The sequence below is a fragment of the Piliocolobus tephrosceles genome, chromosome 10, assembly GCF_002776525.5.
Source record: "Piliocolobus tephrosceles isolate RC106 chromosome 10, ASM277652v3, whole genome shotgun sequence".
In the NCBI taxonomy this organism is placed as follows: domain Eukaryota; kingdom Metazoa; phylum Chordata; class Mammalia; order Primates; family Cercopithecidae; genus Piliocolobus; species Piliocolobus tephrosceles.
In genome coordinates this window covers 88520712-88533011 of record NC_045443.1, presented here as the reverse complement: position 1 = coordinate 88533011, position 12300 = coordinate 88520712, and the positions used below count along the sequence as shown (strand labels likewise).

At 35.4% G+C, this 12300-nt stretch overlaps 1 protein-coding gene across 3 annotated transcripts; it reads left to right on the top strand.

Moving 5' to 3' along the window:
* The first annotated feature begins 1687 nt into the window (after window positions 1-1687).
* LUM (lumican) lies at window positions 1688-9921 on the top strand. 3 transcript variants are annotated; one of them, XM_023223097.1, is made up of 3 exons: window positions 1688-2121; window positions 4542-5424; window positions 9146-9921. In XM_023223097.1, exons 2-3 carry the CDS (start codon window positions 4563-4565, stop codon window positions 9298-9300), a joined length of 1017 nt encoding a protein of 338 aa, XP_023078865.1. In that variant the 5' UTR covers window positions 1688-2121; window positions 4542-4562; the 3' UTR covers window positions 9301-9921. The 3 variants fall into 3 exon arrangements, with proteins under 3 accessions (XP_023078865.1, XP_023078922.1, XP_023078995.1); XM_023223154.1 differs by having other exon boundaries at window positions 4542-5428; XM_023223227.1 differs by having other exon boundaries at window positions 4542-5438; window positions 9148-9189.
* The last annotated feature ends 2379 nt before the right edge of the window (window positions 9922-12300 follow it).

Here is a 12300-nt window from a genome sequence, read left to right as displayed (position 1 = left end):
AAATTAATTTTTAAACAACTATTTTTAAACAACTATTGCCCATTTAACATTTCTGCTTTTTCTGAACTGATAATAACATTGTCTGTAAAGTGTTTTAAGCCGATTGAGTGAACTACATTGTCTCAGTTCCATCCTGTTCACCCTCTTCCCAATGAATGAAGAAGTTCATGGTTTTATTCTTAGATTTACATGTTAGATGACTTTTAGCAAATGAATTCGACTTTCTGACTCTCCATTTATACTCCTGAAAATAGAGTAGTAAAACATACCATAGGAATTTTAATGAATGAAATTTAAAGTAAGAAATGTAAAAACTCTGAATATAAATCATGGAATATACTAGATCCACTATAAATGTTAATTTCATTTCTTTCTAATGGACCCTGAAAATACGCTCTGAAACGCACAAAATTATTCAATTACTGGTTTCACAGAACTGATTTTATTAAAAAGTATATGTTGACAAGACTTTACAATGAGCTAAATCCAATGTAATGCATTTGAGGTCTGTTACAAATACCACAACACATGTATTGCTTTATACAGAAAAATCTTAAGGAATGGATAGGTGGAATTGTTCTAACAAGAGCTCAGATTATAGAATTTGATACACTCAAAATTAATACTTAGCATTGTTTTAAGAATACTCTTATAACAAGATCACTTAATTATATTTGATTGGTCTTTTTTTCTTAATTCCTTATAAATTTATTCAGTTACTTTGTTGAAACTGATGCCTATCAATACTTTTCTTAAAATAATATTGGTAAAAATTGTATGCTTATGAATCATCTTACAATTCCATTAGTTACTTTCAAGAAGATTACTTTTTGTTTTTGAACAGTTCTATTACAAAAATAAGGCATTTATTCTAACAGTCTTTTGTCGGGCAAATGCAGTATTAGTCATGGAGTTAATTTTCCACAAGTCTCACTGCTAAAATGTGATATAGTTATTTTTAAAGACAAAAATACAATGTGACAATTTATACTAAAATATCTTGTTGTAAAAGTTCTTATAAACATGAGGAAATGAAACATTTTAGAAAAAAGTCGCATAAATTTAACTGATAAAATCACAAAATGAAATAGACAAGGATTTAAGTATATCTCTCATTTACTGAAACCATGCATCAGGAGCTGATAATGAAAGATATATCCAGCCAGGTCTTTGGGAGATTATAAGTTTGAATAGCTTTTAACTTTGAAAAAAAATTATAGCATGCAATGAGAGAATGAAAGACTATTGCCTTGTGATACTTTTAGTATAAATTTATTTTTTTCTCTGTTCTTTTATGTTTTTTGGCATTAAGCTATAGAATGCTATCCCCAAGTAAGGTTTTGGGTGAATTCCTAAACGAAATCCACAAAATAAGAAACAGGCAAGACTTTGCTGATTGGTTCCAGACCTGGGTAACATAAAATGAGTCTCCTTAGCATTAGAAGTAAACTCGAAATGTTGATATTTATCATGTGTATCCAATAGTATATGAAGCATATTTCATATTTTCAAAACTAATGTAAGTTACCCTCATGACCAAAAAATTAAGTTAGTCCAAGTAAATCTATATTGATTTCAAAAGTGATAGGCAAACTCAATTCCTCTGAGTCTGTTCATTTGTGTTTTCCTGAAATTATTTGCCCTGCTTATGATTTATGAGATCTTTAGATAAACATGATAGTTGGCTGAGCGCATTGCACTTAATTGTTGCCACAGCCACAGATGTAAAGAGGCTTGTAAGAAAAATGTTCTCACAGTGAGCTTCCTTATTTGAAGCAGGACTCAATCCTTGGTTAAAAGCTATGGTATTTGAGCTAGTTAAACACGTATCTTTCTCCCATTCCATAGGGAATGAGTTGGGCTGTCCTTCCTCCCCACATTCACCTGCATTTCGTTAGAGAGCAGTGTTCACATGCCACACCACAAGATCCCCACAATGACATAACTCCATTCAGAGACTGGCGTGACTGGGCTGGGTCTCCCCACCCCCATTCAGCTCTTGCATCTCTCAGAATCTGGCAGCCAGTTCCGTCCTGACAGAGTTTACAGCATATATTGGTGGATTCTTGTCCATAGTGCATCTGCTTTAAGAATTAACGAAAGCAGTGTCAAGACAGTAAGGTAAGTGCTGTTTTAACTATCGCACTGGGGATGGTAACTGTTTGGGACAGCGCTTTTTGTAACAGGAACAGGAAAAATTCCAGAGCAATTTTGCCAATTGCTATTCAACAGCAAATCCACAGTTTTGAGCAGTTAGTTTCACATTTTGTTTAATATGTTTTCCATGATTTATAGATTTGAGATTTTATACAGTATATGCTGTATTGCTTGGCAAGGGAAGTTATAAAAAGTTTCAAGGTTAGAATGAGAAAATAGTTAAAGTAGACACAGTGAAAAAATATAGAAATTAAAATGTTTGTTATGTATGCTAATTAGTCATATATGTTAGTATTGGACCCTAATATTGGAGCAAGGAAAAGTCATTTTAATCAGCATTCAAAATATCTTTTAATAAGTATATTGTAGCTATTTGTTATAATTTACAATAAACATTCTATGTTATAAAACATGAGCTAAAAGATTAAATAAACATGAGCTAAAGCATGAGCTTATGGATTATTTATTTCTGTTTTGTTAATTAAAATTTGTTTCTTGGATATATGCCTTAAGGAACGAGTTTTTAAAGAAATTCTGGGAAATGATTTAGTTTTTGGAAACAGCATTTTCTCTATAGCCACAGGTATTTGAGAAAACTGAGGGAAGTACAGTGAGATTTTGCCTCATAGTGGAGTCATTATATGGTTACAAACTCTCTTTCAATTCAGCATCCTTGTTTTTACTTTGCCAAAAAATATGGAAGCATTTTTCATTACTATTTAATACTCACATTATAGTTACCATAAATATTTTGGTATATACTAAATTTAAAATAGCTTATTAATAAAGCAAGACAAATCTTTACAGTATTTGCATTCTATAACTTATAAATAACTCTGGGAATATGTCATCATGTTCTTTTTAGTCCTATGCAATTATTATTATGGCATGTTCTGTCAATAATATTAAATGCCCCCATTACAATCTTAGAGAGTAATTTACTGAGAATCTGGCTACATGTTGCATCATGTCAGCAATCAAAGTATTTCTGACAACTGTTTTATAACGTTCCATCTGATCTGAAATAAAATGCCTTATAATTTCAAATTAAAACAAATAAAAGACGTTTTCAGTTTCTAACCCCAGAGATCCTGCGTATCCCAAACTACCTTGATCCAAAAGCTTGTAATCATACTTTCATAGGAAGATACAATATTCTCAGTTATCTATTAGAATGTATCTTTCTTCACATTAATGATTTATCTCCCAGGGCTACCAACTTTGCCTCAGCCACAACTCTTCACTCTATAAAAGTCTAACTCTTACATTCTAATTTTCCCATATCTGAATTGCTGCACCTCCTTAAGATACTGAAATGTGCTTTTTTGAAACTCACCTTAGAAACATGTTCCTATGAGAAGATAACTGTTACACATTATTTTAAATTCATATTCTCAGTTGAATAATTTACTAGATAGTTCTAATACCAGTATTAAATCCAAACTTTAAAAACGTCCCACCTCTCTCCCACTTCCATTCTGTGAGGTCACTAAAAGCCATATATGCAAACCATGGCATCTTTGAGTTTGGCATGAAGAAAGTAGAGAACTTGTGAGTAATTGAGACAGACTATAACTCTAATTGAAAACTTGGAAAATACTATCTTTCTCTACCTGTTGAATCTCTTTCCAGATAGAGAAATCCTTAGAATGTGTGACATTTTCCTGATAAACATTAGTAATTGTTAAACATTAGTAATATTTAATTTAGTAAATAGCTAACTTATGAAATATTAGTTTCAGAACACAGTTTTGCAGTGTACTTTAAAAAGTGTAGAATGTCAAGCACAACGTGCACTAGTATGCACGCACACCAACACCAAGAATTCTGTTCTCCTTCCTCAGAACCAACAATAACCGGGCACTTTTAAAGGAATGTGCCTTCCATTTCCCTCCCACATACAAGCAAAACCTCAGGTTGCCCATATTCCCTTAGGGATCTGCTTCATGAGTCATTTTAAGGATGTCAAACGGTAGGGTAGAGTACACAGGAAACAATTGTCTTCTCATTCTCGTTTTTTGAGAGATGATCTGAAGCAGTAGCCTAATTCGGTGGTCAATGAGCACCACCCAGAAACCTCTTACAGGCAGGCATTTCATTAAGGAAGAGCCTGAAGAGATTCACTGGAACAATTAGGCCTGGCTCTCCCCAGAAGGGGGCGCACGTGTACGCAATCTAACCTGAAACCTGCTCACCACACAGTTGTAAACATACACCTTTGTCCTCATACCTAAATAAAAATTGAAGAGACGCTGTTAGATGCACTAAAAATAACTATAAGAATAACAAAATGCACATTTTATAATGCATTTAATGTTGTAAGTTGAATATCCTTTTCTTGAAAGTATATATTTTTTATTAACAAATGTTTCATCTTTATTTAGGATTCAAACCATTTGCCAAAAATGAGTCTAAGTGCATTTACTCTCTTCCTGGCATTGATTGGTGGTACCAGTGGCCAGTACTATGATTATGATTTTCCCCTATCAATTTATGGGCAATCGTCACCCAACTGTGCACCAGAATGTAACTGCCCTGAAAGCTACCCAAGTGCCATGTACTGTGATGAGTTGAAATTGAAAAGTGTACCAATGGTGCCTCCTGGAATCAAGTATCTTTACCTTAGGAATAACCAGATTGACCATATTGATGAAAAGGCCTTTGAGAATGTAACTGATCTGCAGTGGCTCATTCTAGATCACAACCTTCTAGAAAACTCCAAGATAAAAGGGAGAGTTTTCTCTAAATTGAAACAACTGAAGAAGCTGCATATAAACTACAACAACCTGACAGAGTCTGTGGGCCCACTTCCCAAATCTCTGGAGGATCTGCAACTTACTCATAACAAGATCACAAAGCTGGGCTCTTTTGAAGGACTGGTAAACCTGACCTTCATCCATCTCCAACACAATCGGCTGAAAGAGGATGCTGTTTCAGCTGCTCTAAAAGGTCTTAAATCACTCGAATACCTTGACTTGAGCTTCAATCAGATAGCCAAACTGCCTTCTGGTCTCCCTGTCTCTCTTCTAACTCTCTACTTAGACAACAATAAGATCAGCAACATCCCTGATGAGTATTTCAAGCGTTTTAATGCATTGCAGTATCTGCGTTTGTCTCACAATGAACTGGCTGATAGTGGAATACCTGGAAATTCTTTCAATGTATCATCCCTGGTGGAGCTGGATCTGTCCTATAACAAGCTTAAAAACATACCAACTGTCAATGAAAACCTTGAGAACTATTACCTGGAGGTCAATCAACTTGAGAGTAAGTAAAAAGCTGTTTGATGTGTCCTCAAGTGTTTAAATACCTGAGCTGCGCAACACCAATATTGCATCTGGCTCCATTAAAAAAAATAAAATGCCGGCTGGGTGCGGGGGCTCACGCCTGTAATCCCAGCATTTTGGGAGGCCTAAGTGAGCAGATCACCAGGTCAGGAGTTGAGACCAGCCTGGCCAACATGAGGAAACCCCATCTCTACTAAAAATACAAAAATTAGCCAGGCCTGGTGGTGCACTCCTGTAATCCTAGCTACTCGGGAGGCTGAGCCCGGAGAATTGCTTGAACCTGGGAGATGGAGGTTGCAGTGAGCAGAGATCGTGCTACCGTACTCCAGCCTGGGCGACAGAGCAAGACTCTGTCTTGGAAAAAAAAAAAATGTCAACAAAATGTCCCTCTACTTCAAACAAAGAAGCATTCTAGCTCAATCATATATCCAATATCCAGCCTTTCTTTGGTGTATCCAGATAAGGAACAATTGAGGTCACAGAATTCAATATATAAGTCTTCAAACTAAAAATTCCAGGCCAATTTATCCTACTGTGTTACCTCCTCATATCTATCTCTTATTATTTTCTCCTTTATGGATTAGATTTGTGTCCTACATTTATTTTTTGACAAGATCTAGATGAGGGAGGAAGAAATGAGTTCAAAAGTGGCACAGTTGGCAAACTCCATAGCCACAAAGAAGCCCATATAGTCCGTCCATTCCTTCCTTCCTTCCTTCCTTCCTTCCTTCCTTCCTTCCTTCCTTCCTTCCTTCCTTCCCTCCCTCCCTGAGTTCCTTCCTTCCTTCCTTCCTTCCTTCCTTCCTTCCTTCCTTCCTTCCTTCCTTCCTTCCTTCCTTCCTTCCTTCCTTTTGTGAAAGGGTGCCACTCTGTCGCCCAGACTGGAGTGCGGTGGTGCAATCTCGGCTGATCGCAACCTCCACCTCCCAGGCTCAGGGGATTCTCCCGCCTCAGGCCACCACCACCACCAGGCTAATTTTTGTGTTTTTAGTAGAGACGGGGGTTTCATCATGTTAACCAGGCCTTCTCGAACTCCTGATCTCAATTGATCCACCCACTTTGGCCTCCCAAAGTACTGGGATTACAGGTGTGAGCGTTGTGCCTGGTCCCATATTGTCTCATGGTCTTCCCTGACATCAACTACTTGGGACTCAACATGTTACTCTGCTGTCATGATTATCATCTGCCTCTGTTATCTCTGTTGTGGTATGTGGCCATCACAGTGCTCTGGGGGACTGTGAGGAAGATTAAAGAGAAAAATAAATATGATGGGAGATTCTAACATCTTTTTTTTTTTTTTAGAAAAAAAAATTGTATTACAGAGCTTTTATTTCTTAGGTAGAATCCTGCAACTCATTAGATATTTCCACACCTTCTGTTTCTCCTCTCTTCATTTTTTGTTTACCGTCTGGATGAAGTTTGACCTGATGCGTTTGCACTGTTTATGCATTTATCTGATCTTCAGGGACATTCGTCAACTTAAGCAGTATAGATTCCAATGAGAAATTGAAATCCACCATTTCCCACCAGGATAACTCTGCCATTAATCTTTGGCAGAGCTTGGCAGAAGAGAAAAACCATGATTCACAGATAAGACTTTCTAAATGAAAAATCAAGCAGAAAACACTGATTTACATATAAAGTAATAATGCCTGCAAACTAGCCTATTGAATTCAAACATCTCTACATGATGAAAATTGGTTTTCTGACCATACTGAATAAAGGTATTGCTGTCAGAAAATATTACAATATACTTTATGCCTATGATATTTGTTAATTCTGCCAGTTTCATATAACCCCTAGTAGGGTTAAATGTTCTCATAAAGAAGACCATGCTCGCCAACCCTGAAGCTCCACAGGCTCTTTGTTGTTTCTGAAAAGCAGCCAAGGTAAGGGCTGGTGCTGTTTGACTGTCATACAACAAACAGTCAGGCTAACACAGCTAAACCACTCTTGTTGTTTCCAGTGGAAAATTCACTATGTGGCAATATATGATTCCTCATTTTAAACATGTTCGGTTAGGAGGAAGAATACTCTCTGACAGACCAAAATGCTAAAGGAATTTATGATGTTTGAGGGATGACAGAATACATTAGATTTGGTGTGTAGAAATTATTCGCAAGAGCAGGGCTACTTCTTTCTCTGAAACAAAGAAGGATACAGATGCAGGCACATTTGAAGGCATACATTGTATTAGTAAAGGATGGAAGAGCTGGTATGGAAGATGGGAAGAGAGATCTATGGGAGAAAGGCCAATGGCCTGTCAGTGCCAAGCTGAGATAGAAACCACCGTGCCCAGTACATAGTGGTCATTTGAAAAGGTAACATAAGAGTTTCCTTTCTTTCTTCCCTATCTTTCTACATTTGGTTTGGTATTCTCATTGTCTTTTCATGCATCACCTCAGTTTAGGTTATTTTGCCAGATCATAATCATCTATATCAACATTTCACATTCACTTAATACAGAAAGTTCCCCTTAATGTTTTTTTTTTTTTTTTCTAATATTAGGGAATATATAGCCAAAACAAACTGTTTTCTATTTCAAATTTGCAACTCTAAGCATTAGCCTGCCTAATCAGAGATCTTCTTAATGTAGAGTAATTTGGAAAGACAGCAAAATTAAAAGACTGTTAGTCATTATTTAGGACATACTATGTACTAGTATTGTGTGAAGTGCTCTACACACCTTAATTTAATCTTCATGCAACACGATAAGATAGATGTATTTCTAACAAGAAGATCAGATAAGTGTTCCAGTGTGGCCCACGTGGGTAAGTGGCAGAAGTAGAATTCCAAGATGGGATTATTCCCATCTTCTTTCCATTTTTCCTCACTTTCTCACATGTTGGTACCATAGAAAAATCCCTGGAATTGACTGATGAGTTATTTTAAAAAGCATGTGTGTTTGGAGTTCCACTGAAGTCTTTGTTAACTAGAGTTTGAAAATGAAAACAAGATAAAGGACTTGAAAATGTTAATCTAAAATAGACACAGGCAAACATAGTTTCTGTGTAGACACAGGTCAGCCAATTCAGTAACACTCTTGGTTTCCATTACAAAGTAAATCAGTGTTTCACTTGTGGCAGCTTTTTGACCATGGACAAAAATAAAGAAACAAAAAAAAACATGGGTTCAGATGGTGGACATGCCATGATTAGGTTTTTGCCTTAGAATTTTGATCATTGTTATGGTGTGTGATTGCTGGAATGATTTGGTTTTTGCCTTGGAAGTTTATCATGGTCATGGTGTGTGGTTGCTAGAAAATTCTTTATAGATCATCTAGTTAACCCCTCTTATTTTTAGACGCAAAACCAAAGAGTACTTATATTGAGATTGTTCATACAGCAACAGGATCCGTTTATATTTCTTCAAGTTAGACTATTTAAAAAAAGTTGTTAGATAATATGACACACTTACTGAATGCCTTTTTAAAAACAACTTCTAATAATAAATAAGTTCTGTTATTTAAAATATTACACTGAATATCTTGATCTACCGTGATTACTCTTTACTAAATGTTGCTGGGCCACTTTGGTAGCCTGAAATATGCCTTTAATGGTTTCAAATTCAAATATATACTATATTATGACTTTTCTAAATGGGAAGAGGTCCTATTTTATACTATTTTAAACATAAATTTTTTATTGTTTTGAGCCAGTGTACCGAAAAATGATTAATGTTTTCGATTCTTTAATTTTTAGAGTTTGATGTAAAGAGCTTCTGCAAGATCCTGGGGCCATTATCCTACTCTAAGATCAAGCATTTGCGTTTGGATGGTAATCGCATCTCAGAAACCAGCCTTCCACCGGATATGTATGAATGTCTACGTGTTGCAAATGAAATCACTCTTAATTAATATCTGTATCCTGGAACAATGTTTTATGGTTATATTTTTCTGTGTGTCAGTTTTCATAGTATCCATATTTTATTACTGTTTATTACTTCCATGAATTTTAAAATCGGAGGGAAATGTTTTGTAAACATTTATTTTTATTTTAAAGAAAAGATGAAATGCAGGCCTATTTCATCACAAGAACACACACATATACACGAGTAGACATAAAACTCAATGCTTTATTTGTAAATTCAGTGTTTTTTTATTTCTACTGTCAAATGATGTGCAAAGCCTTTTACTGGTTGCATGGAAATCAGCCAAGTTTTATAATCCTTACATCTTAATGTGCCCCAAAGCCTGGATTGAATACATCTGGATGTTTACTGTCTTGAACCAAATTATCTTGATATATTCAAATTTGTCTGGTTAAAAAATAGGTGGTAGATTTTGAGGCCAAGAATTTTGCAAAATACATGAAGCCTCATGCACTTAAAGAAGTATTTTTAGTATTAAGAATTTGCATATTTACCTAGTGAAACTTTTCTAGAATTATTTTTCACTCTAAGTCATGTATGTTTCTCTTTGATTATTTGCATGTTATGTTTAGTAAGCTACTAGCAAAATAAAACATAGCAAATGGCATCACTGTGTTTGATTTATTGTGAAATGTATATATTTTGTATATAAAATACATAAAACATTAGATTAGAAATCAAAAGATATCTCTAGCCTGCAATATTTCACTGATGTGAACATAGGATTTTCCACTAAATAATTTGTCTACTTCTAACATCCGCTTACAAAGAGTTCTTAAAAATACCTATAATAGGTGCTGAGATTTCACAACTTACTTAGATATTTGTCATTATTCCCATTCCTGGTGTTTTTACTGATTCATATACAATGGTATTCCATTAGATAAGAAGCTGCTATGTGTTCTCAGCACTCACCCCTTGGTTGTCAAGAAATGGTGGATAACTCACAGGATTAAAAATGTTGAATGAACATAAAATTTTCTGAAAATGATATTTAAAAAATCATTTTGGCTTGAAGCCAATATGTCTGGATCATAGGTTTTGAGTTTATAATCCAGTAATAACAGCTTTCAGCTTTCTATGAGTATATACAATTCTATACAATGATAAATACTATGCATATAATTTATAAAAATAACTTCTGTTTTACCTAGCTAACAATAAAGCCTATGTTTGGAGCCAAATGTTATGCAGGCAAAGGTCTATTCATCCCATACCATTGCATATATAGTCAAATATGTGTCTAATACAAAGGAATTGTATCTCTAAGCTTAGCATAAAATGTTTTAACACGCCACTTTTAGTGAACTCTATCTTATGCTACAGTGGCCTTTCATCAAAGGATCATCATTGAGACTGAGTTGACTGGCAGATGTGTGTGATGGATATTACATTAGGTACAATGTATATTTTTGATTTTCATGAGTTTTCTACATTAAGGTAAATTCCTTAGAGTGTGATAGCAGCCTCAGTTTATTTGTTGGTATAAACTTAAAATCTACTTTTTCTCGATAAAACTATAACGTAGATGAATTGAAAATGAATTTTCTCTTCCCTGTTTACAAAAGTCACTATCAAGCCTTGGAAACCTGTTCTCAAGTAGAGGGTAGATAATGTGCCATAAATTCTCTTTTAGAAAGACTGTGATGGAATTAAATGAGCTTTGTCTCTATACTACTTAGAGAAAAGATCTCAGCTGACAGTCTGTCTGCATCTTTAAAAGCCTTTGATTTCTCTCTATCCAAAGTCCTATGTTATTCTCATGCCTAAAAAGCAAAACTATGACTTTTAAAACAGCAGTTCCCTTTGTAGTTAATGTTAAGTGACAAAGACCAAGTTAAGCACATAGTGACACTTTGTTGTGGAAGCATCTGGGAAAGGAATATATCCTGTTTAGGGACAGCTCCTCTTTTTAGAGAGAAGACTTCATCTTTTCAGGGCAAAGCTGGAGAACAGAAGATTCCCACCTGCTCCTTCACTCACTAGGCAGTCCTAGTGAGGTGTCGAGGCAAGAAAATCTGGCAAAACTTTTATCAGCTTTCTCCTCCTTTCTCCATCCCCACCCTATTTAGGGTAGTGTTTTTCAAAATTGTAAATATATAACCAGCACGTTAGGGTGTATTTCTACAACCAGGTTACGAGACATGCCCCAGATATACAGACCTAATGAACTGGGCAACATAGGATTTTGCATTCTTAAAGTGCATCCACGGGTGATTCTTATGCCAGTGTCCAGTGTTGCATATTTTTAAAAACATCGACTTAGTGTGATACTATGATTAAGTTACTGAAATCACAAATAATTGAAAAGCAGAAAAGTACTCTTTTCTAGGGAGGCAGAATAGAAAGTAGTCTGCTTTTCACAGCATATCTATCTATCTATATATGATAATAAATATTATTTTTTCCATATTCTAACTAATTTAAGCTCTCTAGCCCTCTATTTCTTCATCTGTAAGCAAGGAATGCAGATGCTGCTTTCATTAAGATAGCATGAGACACTTCTTCCATGAAACTTGCTTAAGAGTTGGCTTTATAACACTTCTTACCCGCCTAAGTTCCTTTTCCCTTCAGAATTGTCCAACTGGTATTCTATCAAGAGAAATGGCTAAGGGTTCACTTCAATGAAATTTTTAAGAAGGTACCCATGGGGAATGTCAACAGCAGGTTGAATTTAAAACAGGAATTCTCTCAACTGTCTCACTAACAGCAGTGATCCTGATTTTATCTCCTTTTGGATAAAGTCCTCCATGAGTGGATTAAAGAAATAATGCATATAAATTCTTTCTTTCCCAAGACTGATGCATTAGAACCTTAACTGTAATCCCTTATCGTGGGGAAAAAATGGAAAAATAAGGAAAGTTCCTTTTTGTTCTCAAGACCTCCATTTAAAAATTAGGGCTAACTGGTGCCTTTATGGGGAAGGAGAGCTATAATGTACTCAGGCTTTGAGGTTTGTGAGGAATTATCATGCCCTAATAAGTAC

Excerpts from the sequence above, each read along its gene's own strand:
- LUM (XM_023223097.1), top strand. The coding sequence starts at position 4,563 with ATGAGTCTAAGTGCATTTACTCTCTTCCTGGCATTGATTGGTGGTACC. Across the intron at positions 5,425-9,145 it reads GGAGGTCAATCAACTTGAGA|AGTTTGATGTAAAGAGCTTC; the intron begins GTAAGTAAAAAG and ends TTTAATTTTTAG.